Source organism: Antedon mediterranea, chromosome 11 (assembly GCF_964355755.1).
Source record: "Antedon mediterranea chromosome 11, ecAntMedi1.1, whole genome shotgun sequence".
In the NCBI taxonomy this organism is placed as follows: domain Eukaryota; kingdom Metazoa; phylum Echinodermata; class Crinoidea; order Comatulida; family Antedonidae; genus Antedon; species Antedon mediterranea.
In genome coordinates this window covers 14141800-14156766 of record NC_092680.1, presented here as the reverse complement: position 1 = coordinate 14156766, position 14967 = coordinate 14141800, and the positions used below count along the sequence as shown (strand labels likewise).

At 33.8% G+C, this 14967-nt stretch overlaps 2 protein-coding genes across 3 annotated transcripts; one reads left to right on the top strand and one right to left on the bottom strand.

Annotated features, from left to right (window-relative positions):
• Window positions 1-294: 294 nt before the first annotated feature.
• LOC140062381 (uncharacterized) lies at window positions 295-4636 on the top strand. Of its 2 annotated transcripts, XM_072108574.1 has the most exons (3): window positions 295-793; window positions 1670-2397; window positions 2638-4636. In XM_072108574.1, exons 2-3 carry the CDS (start codon window positions 2378-2380, stop codon window positions 3401-3403), a joined length of 786 nt encoding a protein of 261 aa, XP_071964675.1. In that variant the 5' UTR covers window positions 295-793; window positions 1670-2377; the 3' UTR covers window positions 3404-4636. The 2 variants fall into 2 exon arrangements, with proteins under 2 accessions (XP_071964675.1, XP_071964673.1); XM_072108572.1 differs by lacking the exon at window positions 295-793 and having other exon boundaries at window positions 1608-2397.
• A 2446-nt stretch (window positions 4637-7082) lies between these two features.
• LOC140062444 (uncharacterized) lies at window positions 7083-11191 on the bottom strand. The gene is made up of 4 exons (XM_072108667.1): window positions 10259-11191; window positions 8786-9166; window positions 8192-8303; window positions 7083-7655 (listed from the first exon to the last, which is right to left on the bottom strand). Exons 2-4 carry the CDS (start codon window positions 9141-9143, stop codon window positions 7436-7438), a joined length of 690 nt encoding a protein of 229 aa, XP_071964768.1. The 5' UTR covers window positions 9144-9166; window positions 10259-11191; the 3' UTR covers window positions 7083-7435.
• Between the last annotated feature and the right edge of the window lie 3776 nt (window positions 11192-14967).

The following is a 14967-nucleotide window of genomic DNA, read 5'->3' as shown; positions in this document are numbered from 1 at the left end:
ACTATGACTATTAAATTAAATAATCGTTGGAGTTGCAAAAGTATGGAACAACTTAACAATTTATATCAAATATTCAACAACAATTACGTCTAACTAGAGGGTTAGACTTCTAGTTTGCTCGCTCCCCTCTAGGAAGTGTAAACGAAGGTTCTCGGAATGATAATGACTCGGGTAAAAAGGTTTTAGAAGGACGTTCTCCTTGTACGTTTTCTGTCGGTTACCATTATTGAAAATGCTTGACATTCGAAAAACTAAACCTACTCTGTTTCACAGTGTCTTAGATATGGGGCGCCATAAGCAGCAAAAGTGTGTAGCTGAAAAATGTATGTGTACATTTAAAATGTGTGTGTGTGTAATTGCAAAATGTATTTGTAAACCTAAAAATGTGTGTGTATTTGTAAAATGCATGTTTGTAATTGTAAAACGTAGTTGTACATTTGTAAAATGTAGTTGTACACTTTTAAAATGTAGTTGTACACTTTTAAAATGTAGTTGTACACTTTTAAAATGTAGTTGTAACAAGGAATGTATACTTGTAACGCTTGGTTAGAGATCTCTAATCAAGCGTGAAGACCATACCATTTCTCGAGAGGGGTATACCATGGAAAATGGCTATCTGACCGGCGGCCGGCCGCCGATGGTATATTTATTTCCTTTTTATCGTTATAGCATTGGCGTTTTGGGAGTTTTGATTATATTGAAAAGCGACGGCGAAACACTGTTGTCGGTCGTCTACTAAATTATATAATAACTAGGCCTAGGCCGGACTATACTAAATCACTAAGGGTGGTAGGTATGTATAACAATACAATATTTAGTTTAGGCTAGACCTCGCGCCTATAAATAAAGACCCAATTCCGTTATTAAAAGAAAAGAATGAAACAGCTAGCCTACTAGGCCTAGGCCTAGGCCTAGTAACGGGAGTAACTAGGCCTACTACTACTAGCCTAGCTAGGCTATACTAGGCCTATAGAGGCCTAGCCTGTGTAGTATAGTAGAAGTAGGGCCCGGGCCTAAACCTAGGCTAGGCTAGCTAGGCCTAAGCCTACTAGCCAGTAGGCCTAAAGCCCTGGGCCTAAATAGGGCTAGGCCTAGGCCTATATAGGCTAGCTCTCAATCAAGGAGCCTACTAAACTAACCAAAGACCTCTATAGGCTTATGCCCACTAACTACTAAGCTAGCTAGGCTAGGCCTACCTCTTGCCTACCTAGCAGGCCTATAGGCTAGGTCTTTACTAGCTAGGCATAGTTAGCTATAGTAGGCAGGCCTAGACTACTAGGCCCTAGTCCTTCTACTACTAGCCTTCTAGGCGTATAGGCCCTAGTAGGCTAGTACTAGCCTATAATAAATATAGCCTCCCTGGAGACCATAGACTCGGGCCTAGTAGTAGTACTAGTAGGCCAGGGAAAATTTTCATTTAAAAATGTTGTTTAGCAATATTGCTAATCAAACTGATTTTTAAGTCGAGAAACATAGTTTTGTATTGTATTTTTTGCTACACAATTTTCAAAATGTGTAGCAATAAGGTTGTTTTGTATAGCTTTTTGCTACGCTACACTGGCGAAAATGTTCCCTGTAGGCGTACTAAAGGCCCTAGGCTAGCTAGCTAATAATAATTCTTATTTCAAATCAAATTTTAAGAATTAATTTGTACATATTTTTATTTCAGAACAGGCATTTACCATGGATTTGCTGCAAATTATCAGAGAATTACCAGGAACTTTATGCCAGGCGCAAAGAGGTCTTATATCTGACAATATTAATGTGCTTGAAAACTGGCATCTTAGGATTGAGAATTTAAACATTTTATTTAATATTGTTTTAAGAAGGTTACAAGAGAGTGATGTTCCTCTAGATACCATTGAACAATTTGTTATACTTTCTACTGAATTAAATTCTATTTTTGCCTCATATGATGAAAGAATAAACGGAAATCATGATCATCATAGGTAGTTTGCATCGCATCAAACTGAACAAACATCTAATGGGCGGCCAAGGATTATAGTTAATAAAGAGAATATTGAAGAACTATTTGAAATATTTCATAGTTGGAAAATTGTTGCACATCAATTAGCGATTTCTGTTGATACACTTCGAAGAAGAAGAAGATTATATGGTTTGCTCGTTTCCCAGCCTAACTCTACTAGAAACTACTATTCAAATATTTCAAGAGATCAGCTTTTAAATGAAGAATATTGATTTTATTGCCTGATGCTGGAGAAACATTAATTATTGGTGGATTAAGAAGAAGGCGTATACATGTTCAGAGAAGTCTAATTCGGGATGCTATAATGGAGGTTGACCCAATCAATAGATCATTAAGGCGAACCAGATCTGTTATAAGAAGAGTTTACAATGTTGCAAGTCCAAATAGTTTATGACGGATTACAGTATACGGTAGATGTTTTTACTAACAATAATAAATACAGTATATTTAGCAGATTTAAAAAAAAGTATGAACTTTTTTAAGATGTGAATAATAAGTTGCCCATAATACTTATTTGCATGAATTATTGTTGAGGTACTGTACATATAATTGATAAGAAAATATACACATGTAACATTAACAATGTACGTCAGTACAAAAAGTTTATTATGCATGATTCAAGAGAGTAGCCAATTTGTTTTGTTTTACAGGCACATCGATGGCCATCATAAGTTAATTTGCTGGAACTTTGTCATATTAGGAGGCATTGATGGATATTCACGCAAGATTGTTTATCTTAGATGTTGCACAAATAACAAAGCAGAGAGTGTTCTTCAGCTATTTCAAGAAGCTGTTGGACAGCATGGTTTACCATCACGAGTCAGATCTGATAAAGGAGGCGAGAATGTATTGGTGGCTCGCTTTATGTTAAGCAATAGAGGCTTAAATCGTGGCAGCCATATAACAGGTTCATCAGTTCACAATCAAAGAATTGAAAGGCTGTGGCTGGATGTCAAACGAACTGTTAAACAATTTCAAGGTATATTTAACTACATGGAAAATTTGGGAATTCTTGATCCCTTAAACCAGATTCATATTTATTGCCTTCATTCGGTATTTTTAAGTCTCATTAATGATTCATTAAGAGAGATGGAAGGCAATTGGAATGACCATCCCATGAGTAGCGAACATAATCTTTCACCGAATCAACTTTGGCATATGGGATTAAATGCTTATGCATTTACCAATCCTGAAGAATATCAAGATCTAATTCACAATGGAATTGATGAAGATGGGCCACAAGCTGTTGATGACAACAATAATGAACAGATTGTTGTTCCATATATACAATTGCCATTAACCAACAACCAAGAACAATTTATTAAATCATATGCACTAGGTGCTAATAAAGCAGATGTTGACCAGTGTATAGACATTTATGTCAATTTAGTTCATATAGTGGAAGGCATGATGTAAACCCCTAAACAACCATTTAGTAACTATCTCCGATCAGTGATAGTAAACAACCCTAGAAATTAACAAACATTGATTCTAATGAGACTTTTCACCGGTTTCCGTAGGACCACTAGAGTCTGGTTTTCTTTTTTGAAAAAATATAATACTACTGTAGCACAAATACAACTTTGTGCAATGGGTAATTTAAATTTACTTTCTATGGACGAGAGAGTTAGTTTTTCTAATATTTATTATAATAATTGTCTCTGTGTATGGCAAGATATTCCAAAAGAACATTCTTTATTATTTTCAACATATTTGCGACAGCTCTCCAATGTTATATTAAGCAGCTTTTTTCTGTACTCATGAAACATTTTAACTGTAAATAAATTTTTTGTTGTTGCTTTAATCTATTGTTTAGTTTTATTTTATATTATAATTTATATTGTTTGAGGTGTAGCATACGATTGGATAGTGCTTTGTACTCATAACAATCCTCAGGTGTTTATTTAAATAAATACAGTAACATGATTTTTAACAGTTTTTTGGTGTAAAAACTCAAATTTTTATGATAGCTATATTAATAACGTACAGTAAACACAGAGCCTTCAAACAAAAGGTAGAGCTGAGCTCATCTAAACTCAATTGTACTGTGGCTAGAAACTTATCCATAAATAAATTTATATTAACAAAATTTGAATGACATGATTTTTTTTTTAGTAAAAACTATATTTGTTGTGAATGTTACAGATTTCCCAATGCAAAACAAATACAGAGCTGATCCAAGCTATTTAAAATCGATTGTATTTTGGCTAGATTTGCAACATGCAATTTTAACAGGCAAGGGTGGTCGCAGAGGACTATTTTAAGGGTGTTGGCCAAGAAGAGTCCAGCCGCAAAACCACATATTTGGCCCAAAGAGGAGCGATGCAAATTTTTTTTAATTACACCACTAGATGGCCGGAAATTAATTAATTAAATTTAATTAGCAATTATAATGAGTACAAATTATTTATTATCAAATCATAATTTTAAAAAGCTAAACAAAAAATAAGAGGCTGCTGCTATAAATATTTTGAGCAAAAGGTTTAATTGTATTATTTTGAAATAAATGCTAAATAAGTCAGTAAAACCACAATTAGCAAAATTTATTTTCATTTATCCACTATAAACTGTATAAACAGTGTTGCCTAAACAACACTCCAGAAAAAAATATTGAAATTTGCAGAAAGAAGGAATTGCCCAGGCAACACCCCTGCGTCTGCCCCTATTACCCACAAATTGATTTTTATTGTTTCTAAACAAATTTTCAATATAGATATAAAAAAAACTAGAAATTAATTTAACTTTGACGAATTATTGTTGATCATTTTTATAATTTTATGGACATTAATATTTTTTAAACATGCACGTATGCGAACATACGATCGGAAAATGTTGATGTATGCCTTCCTATTATACGCTTATATAGTGCTGAGTTGTGTATATTATATGCCATATACATTAAGTACAGTATATACTGTATATCTATATACCGTGTAGTATTGGTGAAATTACGGACACACATCATGTTCTAATTTTTTGGCATTGATAACATTATCAAAATAAACTTGTGGATAACAATATCGAAAGATAATGAATTGAGTAATAAAATATAACAATTGGAAGAAAATTTGGCACGTAGAAGCGTGGTGCGCGCTCTTTAAAATTTGTATAACTTTGACGAAAGAGATGAAAAAACTACTTTTTAACTTCAACTGGCCATATGATAACGTTACAACATCCGATAGACCTAATTTTTAAATAAATTCATATCTACATTTTACAAGCTCTCATAATAAGTTATAAAAATCAAGGTCAACTTTATTTCAGAAGAGCTGCAAGGTATTCAAATATCCGTTGTAGGTGAAATTACGTAATCAGCGTTATTTAAATTTTTAGACATGATGAAATCATCTAAATGGAAATGTTGGCAACTCATGAGTAACATAATTGGTTGAGGTAGAATATATTAAAAATTAAAAGAAAATCGATCACAGATAAGCGAGATGCCCTCTGTTCAATATGATTGTCTAAGATGAAACGAAAAAAATCCAATTTTTTTATTTATGTGGCCAAATGATGACATATAATTTTGTACGTCTAATATGTACATGATGCATTCATAACTCCTCCAACTCATTGGCTTCCATAATCAGTTAAAAAAAATGGGGGTAAGCGTCCATTCTGAAGAGTTATATTTATATATTATAAGGCCTTATTTTTTACCGTTTTTGACACTTTTGTGCAATTAATGTGCGCATTTTGTCATTTTTTAACCTGCTCGTATAGCGTTATTTAAAGTCGGAATAGACTCAAATTTGGTGAATGTAATTTTGAGCTTTTTAAATTTTTAACGCGCAATTTCACTATTAATTTTTATTTTATTTGCTATTCTTTTTACCCTTGACATGCAGTTTATGTATAGTGAATTTTATTGACATGTGATTACAAGTAATATTGAGATATGATCGATAATGTGATTTCACAAAATTGCGTATAAATTACGTCACAGATGAGTGAACTTTTTGAGATAATTGTTACACAAAATAGTGTAAAGGTAAAGTAAAGGTGAGTCCCGTGTTCTCTGAACGTAGGGGAATGAGCTGTTAGGAGCTCATTGTACTAAGCCTCGGCATTATGTGGTAGGGTGGCCAGTTCCTTTCCACGCCGCCTTTTTTCTCCCTAGTATTTTCAACCAGGTACTCATTTTACAGCTGAGTGAACTGGGAGTTGTCGGGCATTGAAAAAATTGACCTTTGTGACATTGTTTTTGCAGCGGTATACTTTCAATAAGTTCAAACAAACAACAAAATAAGACAGACTCAAAAATACTTTTAATGCAGTGTTTAGTTGTTTTAAATACAATCACAAACTTTAAAAAGTATGCAAAACTCCATGAAGGTACCATACTATAAATACGTTATAAAATCAGTTTTTAATCTAATAACAACAAGAAGCGTGTTAAGTAAAATTTCTGTGGAATTATTTAACATACCCATAAGTGCAAAGAAATAGCTTATTATAGAGGCTGTTCTTTTATTCTAAACCAAATTTTTTTTTTAAATAGAAATGAATCCTTTGGTTTATAAGTAACCCAAACATTACCAAAGTATAGTTTATATGAATTTCAAGTATAAAAGTACAAGAAAAAAAAAATGTGGTACATGGTATTAAATGAATGAAAGTAACAAGCATTGAAGATATTTAACATGAAATTATCTTTATACATTTAAGATGTAGTAGAAAATCAATTTCTATACATACAAATCAAGTATTGAAGTCTGACATAAATGAGCAATTCATAATATGATTTTTAGGGAAAAAAACTCTCAATATTATATAATTATTTAAATGTGATTTAAAAATAAAACCCTCCATCATTAAAACATTCATGTAACTATGTTAAAACTGGTGTTCAAAATATAACTACCACTGTATGTGATAAAAATAACTTTATGATTGTGTTTCCCAACAATAATATTAAACAAAAATTGTAAAAAAAAAATGTAGCCACTAATTGCAAAATATTTTTTTTTAAATTGGAATTAAGACTTTGAATTAAGCTTGATTAAAACAATAAAAACATATTAACAATAACAAAACTGAATGTCATTATTGTATTAAACATGTTAGCACTTAATTACAGTACTAACATTTTAAAGCTATCATTGCTACAATAAAAACTAAATTGTCTAAAGTCTGAATGCTCAAGCATTCAAAGAAACATAACAATTGAATAAGATCAGCTATCAACAACATTTTTGGTTTGAGAAAAGAACTGTGTAAAGCTGGTACAAAATTTTAGCATACATGTTAATTCTTGGCACGACATCTCATTAATTGCTTCCCGTAACCACTCTTTCTCTTTATGAACATTCTCCAGAGTATCCCACTCTACTATGTCTACCATCAACTCGGGTGTCATATCCACATGTTTCATTAGGAAAATAGAACACATTTCATTGCATCTTTCAATGAATGGCATAAGTTCTGTATACTGAAGGCCATCTCTTATGCTTCAGTATCACTTTCTTTTGCATCAGATGTAGGACTAAGAGGTAATAAATAGTCACTAATGTTACTGTTAGTTGTACTAACAATATCTCGGGAAGGCAACAAGTACACCCTCTTGTTTCCATATAAACGATGCAAAAGCTGTGCATTCCTTTCTTGATCATCAGTTAAACGTAGTTTAGTTAATCGTGAACCCATTCCAATCATAAACTCAAACCTAGAAGATATAATTTATAAAATGTAGATGACAAAATGTTATGTTATTTACTGAAGGGAGGTGAAAGCTGTACACAAGGCATTCTTTTTTTTCTGACTTAAAACGCTCAGCACCTAAATATCAAGGTACAGTTCATTTATTATTATAGTTATTTATTAAAAACATTCAGAATATGTACTGGTGTGTATATTGTAATGACCAATCAAAAATTATTCTGATCTTAACTGTACATCATATCATTGCACACAGGTTAACAAACTTCTTATGTTGGTACTATCACATTATATTGAAAGCTCAAAGTTAAGATTTTGCAAGGCATTTTGTTTAATCTTTTGAAGATGAAAAGGAAGCTGGAATATTGTTTCTATGAATCAGTCATGCTTGTAACCAATCAGAATCCCACTTTCGCTGAGCAAAAACTTATTCAAAATATTTTTTTGCAAATCAAACATTGCTTGTAAACTAAATTTAACATTTTAGTTTTCACTACAGTTACAGTACTTTATTTTAAATTTAAATAAATCAAAAGAACTTACTTATTCGGATCACTTTCAATTTCCAATATATCTGAAAACATATTTTCCAATTTTTTGTAAACTTCTTTTGCTGTCATGCATTGTTCTAGTTCAACATGATGATAAACATGACCTGTAGTGTTAAAAGTAAATTTCATGATACATAATCAGTAAATATGATTTCTCATGTAGACAAAAACAAAAATAGGCCATGTTGAACCTTGAAAATGTTTATCAACTTTCAAAAGATTGAAAAAAAAAATCAATTTATTTTTTACTCAAGACACTGTTCTATACTTTTTATATATTTATTCATGAATTGAGGAATTTTGTTTAAAAAAGTTCATTACCTAAATGTTTAGACTATAAATACATTTTTTTAAGTGAATGTGCCAAAAAAGTTTCTGAAACAAAAATTGGTAAGAAACAATATTTTTAGTTGCGTGTACGCAACTCTATAGTTCACTATGTCGGTCGGTCGGTCTGTCTGTTGGTCCGGTATCACTATGCGTTTTAGCACGCGACTTATGGCTGTTGGCCTTGTTTTTATTAGTATTGAATAAAAAAACTGAAATACATAGTAGATTAGGATAATAATCATAATAAATAACTAACCTTTTTCATCTAGTTTTCCATAGTAATTTGCCCTGGGTATTTGATCGCTTTGTGATGTATCCAATAAAATGACTTCTTTTAAGTAGAAGTAATTTTGGTTTTGCCTAGAATTAGAGCATGAACGAGACCTTGAATTATCTTGTGTTCTTCTTCTGGTGGTATTTCTTGATCTTGTTGATGGTGTGGTAAATAAACTATTCATTTCACTATTTAGATCTTGGTGTGGTCTTCTTGTAGTATTTCTATGTGCTTGAGGTTGAGCATTTGGAGTTACATTCTGAATGATTGTTAAAAAATTGTCATTTGATAGTAGGGATTTGGTTAAATTATCTATATCAGTTGTTGAAAGCGATGCCATGGTTTTATTTTTACAGTAGTTATCTGAAACAAAACAAATTATTATTAATAATTAAATTCATCAATACAGATACAGTACTGAATTAACTATCCTACTACACAGTACTAGTGGTGAAGCTCATATTTTGTTACCTCCGCCAAGGAGGTTATGTTTTCACCCCTGTTGGGTGCGTGGGTGCGCGTGTGTGGGTGTGTTTGTGTCTGTGAACAGCCTGAAGGCCACAGTTTTTATCCGATTCTCACCAAATTTGGACACAATGGTCTATGCCCCAAAAGCTCGGACGAAAAAAAAAATATATAAAAATAAAAAAAACTCTCAGCGGGATTTGAACCAGGGACCTTAACTGTGAGAGGCTGGATACATAACCATTACACCAAACTCTCATCCACAACTTTGTAGTGTGCAGTTAGCCTATTTACACTTAGAACTAATAAAAAAAATGTAAAAAAAAAACCATTTTCGGAGGGAATTTTATGTAGGGGAATTTTACAGTAGGCGGAGGTTTGTACTCTCGGAGTACCCTCTAGTTTAGATATATTTTAAAGGATTATTCTACATTACAAGAAGAAGAATAGAATATCGCATTTTGTTATTTCAGTAGTAAAATATTGATTGTTTTACCCAGGTCTAGTAGGGCTAGCTTACAACTAGCTGGGCTACTACTAGGCTAGGCCATACCCTGCAGGTTTGGCTAGCCTAACACCAGCCCTACTGCTGTTATCAACTCCAAATGTGTTAACTAACTATATCATGAATAGCAAATCTTGGATTTAGGCTTTAAGTAGGCCTCATAAGTAGGCTCACGTCTGACCCTTATAAAATGTATAAACAAATAAATCCTTTTTTAAATTGATGACAGGTACAGTAAACGCTGACACTTAAGCTGCGTGATGTAGGCATTTAGCTAGTTTATGCGGTTTGCCTAGTTAGGCCTAGGCGGCACCTATATAATAGGCCTATGTATGCCTCTTGGCCTACTAGTAGACTAGCTACGCTAGCTAGGCCCTGTACTGTTGTAGCTGTACTAGGCTAGGCTAGGCCTAGTAGGCCCTATACTGGTTTACAGCTCTAAGGAATGGGCTACTTTACATACTGTACTGTGTAGGCCTGCCTACCTCAACAATAGGATGACACTGACAGTTGACTATAGTATAGATAGCCCTAATCAACGATTAAAAGAAGTATGGGTATGCATTCCAGATTCCATCCAAACATGTGGTGCATGCTCGTCTCACTTGCTGAATACCATGAGGGTGCGTAGAGGTTATTCGCAGGCGGTGGCAGGCCGCCGGTCATCTAGCCATTCTAGACGATAAACCCCTTTCGAGAAATGGTATGGTCTTCACGCTTGATTAGAGATCTCTAACCAAGCGTTACAAGTGTACATTCCTTGTTTCAACTACATTTTAAAAGTGTACAACTACATTTTAAAAGTGTACAACTACATTTTACAAATGTACAACTACGTTTTACAATTACAAACATGCATTTTACAAATACACACACATTTTTAGGTTTACAAATACATTTTGCAATTACACACGCACACATTTTAAATGTACACATACATTTTTCAGCAACACACTTTTGCTGCTTATGGCGCCCCATACTTAGATGATTAATAACATTTTAAAGTATAGTGTTTATTGTTTTATAGGGCGGAGGTGGGGAGGCAGAGTTCATTTGAGGGAGATGCTTATTCGAGGGATTTTTTAGTTTTAATAATATCGTAACATTTATAATCAAATAAAATCCTCTAATAGATATGAAAAGTGGTAAAAAATTATAACAAATGCTTGGTAAATTATAGTTAACAGTGTAATGAATTCTATTATAAATAGTATATATAATATTGTGTGTATAATTAATGTGGATGGGCGTTCATTAGATAGTTGGGTAGGTGGGTGTAGGCGATTATTATTCAAAGTGATGTTTTATTGGGGAGGCGTTTATTCAAATAAATACCATCATAATACATTATTTAATTTAAACATCTTTTGAAACTAACTTCCGCGACAGTGTAGGCCGTTTCGGCCCAAGAAGGAAGGTGTTTTAGACGGCTTGCAATATGGGCCCTAATGGGACACAGATAGCCTACAGTTATTCCTGCCAGCTTACTCAATAAAACTCGGCTATCGGGATTTATTTTTTAACTACTGTACCTTCACACGCGCGGTCCGATCCGAAAATAAACAAAAAACTAAAATAGCTATAGCCACTAATGACCAACTTAACTGAAACCAGGTAGTTGCAAGGTGAACCTGTAAACTCATCGTGAACCCAGAAATTACTTTGACCGCGTACAATTGAAATTGAGTTGAAAATCTACCGATGAATCAGAAATTTTGTTTTAAAACTCTTATATATCTAATATATTCCTAAGATAGAAATATGGAACAATATCGTAATAGTGAAAACTGTTTTACATTTTGCGGTACACATTTATACCTTATTGTGAAATCCTGTATAATGGTAAATAATAAATGCCAGGGCTCGCAGAATCCTAAAATATTTGGTTGCCCTTCGGGCAAGTAGGTTTTGGATTTTGGTTGCCCTCATCATTTTTTTACTTGCCCACTATTTTAGCTTAATTTTAACGTTTTATACCGCGACTGCACCGCGAAAAAACGTCGGTGAAACACGACTATGCTTTAATACACTGTGGTGTTTTTTTCGATGGATTTTAAAGTAGTGAAAACAATTTTTCAAATTTTTTCAATTACACAGTGATGTAGGCCGATCTTTTAAGAACATTTTACAGTAATTTATTTTCTCATACGATCCTCCGTACAAGAGTTGCGATTGTTTAATTAACATGGTGTCCTGAAATCCCTTGAAAACGCTATGTTATTTCTGTTGGTTACGCTTCGTTGCACGGCATTGTTTGTCATCGATCGAAGATGTGTTCCGTTTCGTGAATGAATTCACGTGATGGGTTTACTTTGGGAGCAAAAACCTTTTGCTTCTATTGTGCAATGAAATTCCGAAATCAAGCTATTTTGCGATATTTAAAATGTAGTGGCCTAGACATGGCACTAATTATCTTACAATTATTTAATAGATATATCTAAAATATTGCCTATAGAAATGTAGGCCTCCTAGGCCTAAAAAGTTTAAACAAAGTACTTATGAAGGTGATGAGCTTGTAACGCGTTGAAATCATAGAGAAGAAAAAAAAAACAAACATCAACTGACGTCCGTCTACGTGACGTGAAACAATACGCATGCGTATAGCAAAAAACCTCACAGCAGCTGCCGTACGTAGTAGGAGCACATGGGTATGGTGTGTGGAGAGTGCGGGCTTGTGGAAGTTTACTTGTTGTTTCAGTAGAAACTCGCACAGGTTGGATAAAAACAACCATCTGCTCGCACAAGTTGGTGATTGAAAACAACACAAGGGAACTGTGCCGAATTGTGGTGAAAACCACGTGCTCCGCCAAGTTGGAGTTTTTGAAAGTTCAACTCTCGGCGATACCCGAAGAAGTGTATTATTTTCAATGTTGATAATAAAAAATATACTGTAACTATTTAAGTATTCAATGTATTTATTAAATAAATTATTAGGCCTATTAAATTTATATTCTGTAATATTTTTAAAAAAAATGGTAGGCCTACTTGCCTGTGTTAAAAACATCGGCCGCCGCCTATTTGGCACAGACAATTAAAATTACGTAGCTATTATAATTTAATAATATACTGTATTTTCAATACAACTGTACATTTGAACAATAATTACAGTAATTCAGCAAATTATTTATTACACACAAAATACATAACATGAATGTAATTAAACATAGGCCTAATCTACTATCAGGCTGTAGGCCACATAATTAATACTAAGTAGTAGATTCAGATTTTATTACCACCGTAAAATGATGTCGATAATTGAGAAAAACAAAAACATACTAGCCCCTATTTTATTTGGTTTATAGTATAACTAGGGAGTTGTTAATTAGAAACTCCCTGGTATAATAACTTCAAATAAGTTAAAAGCCGAGAGTTCAACGCTTCCTATTTCGCGATCAATGGATGCCGCAAGAGACCGCGTGCTATATGACAGACCTGGAAACTCTATACGCAACGACTTGATACGCCCGACTGCATAGAAACACATGTTTTGGCTCCTGGAGATAACATTCCATACCACCGAATTCCGATCCATACATTTACTTAACAAACACTACACTGGTCTCGACGTCAAGAGAATTCGTTCGTGCGCGACTATTATTTTCATTGTTACAGTTTTTCACAACCCCTGTAAAACATCGTGGACATTTTCGGTGATTTTAAGAGGTTGCCCGTCGGGACATGACATGTTAAATTTTAGTTGCCCGACGTATTTATTTGGTTGCCGCGGGACGTCGGGCAAGCGATTCTGCGAGCCCTGAATGCGTTATTGCTATGTAATTCAATGTCTGAACCTTCAGGGCCATAGTCACCAGTATGGTTGGTAAGTTTTCAACCTGTCAACTTTTGGCAGAAGCTTGAAGGAAATACAGATACAGCTCTGCCTATAAATAACCTTGTAAATGAATGAACTCCTACTTCTCATCTTCTACAATCTCAACCAATTTCATTAGATATGTACCCCCTACAGACAGACCAGCATTATACACTGGTTTGATGAGTGCACATGGTTGTGGTATAAAAACTCATGTACTAGGGAATGACAAGAATGCCTGGTGATGACTCTTGCCCGAGATGAGTGGAGGTGGACAGAGATGACATCAAAAAGCAATTATTATGTCGACCCGGTGAACTATATGGCTTTTGGACATATAGCATTGTGAAAATAGTGTTGAGGCAAGTGCTTTTGTGAACTTGTATTACTTATACAACCAGTGACACAAATATCTTAAATGGAAAACATCTCTAAAGAACAGAAGAACACTAATTCTGCTTTCTGTCTACAACTTGCTTCTACAAATGCAGACAGAGAAAGAGATTCTAAGTTAAGTATCATTTTGTTTGAAAGAGGCTGATCATAAAGATATTAACTTGAATACAGAGAGTCGACGAAATCTAAATGATGTGGTTAAACTATATCCCTATATATGTATATGAGAGGACATGTATGTGTGGGACTTGCTGGATTTACATCAATTGATCAGGGTCATTGAGCGTGGTATCATTGGAATAACACAAATTAATGATTTAATCAGAGCTGGCAAATCTAGTTAACATTTAAAGAGAGATGATATCCCGATTAATGAAGAATGCTGCAATTCGCACAAAGGTGTTTGTTGGCCATGGCATGATGAAATTGGACAGAAAATGTTTGAGGCATTGGTAAAAATCTTGTAGAAGGAAAACTGTCTATATGGGATCCTAAGAAAAAGACGAATATTGGCAAAAATTATATATGACGGTGAATACAGGTGACAAACTTATCAAAGTAAAAGAAGACTCCTATAGAGATTATTTGCCGGTGAAATGAGGTATTTCAGTTATTTTGCCAATTTGTTTCTGAACAAGGTTGCTGGGAACGCAGATCAGTCTGTAGAAGTTCGATGGATACAGTAGTAGAGAACGAAGGAAGGTCAACTTACTGTATCGCATTCAAGATTAGAAATATTTCATTGAAGGACTTTGGCAGAGTTAGTTGTCATTTAACTGAAGAAGTTTATGAGATGTTTTAATATGAAGAAGTGTACAGTCAGTACTGTAGACATCCCGATGGTCAACATTTTGTGTTAATCACCATGTTGTTGTCATAAGCATATCATTTTGTATATTTCAATCTCATTTTATTTAACTTATACAAGTTTTAATAAGAAATTTAACCCATTTTAAAAAAATGGCGGCCATTTTAAAATTCAAAATG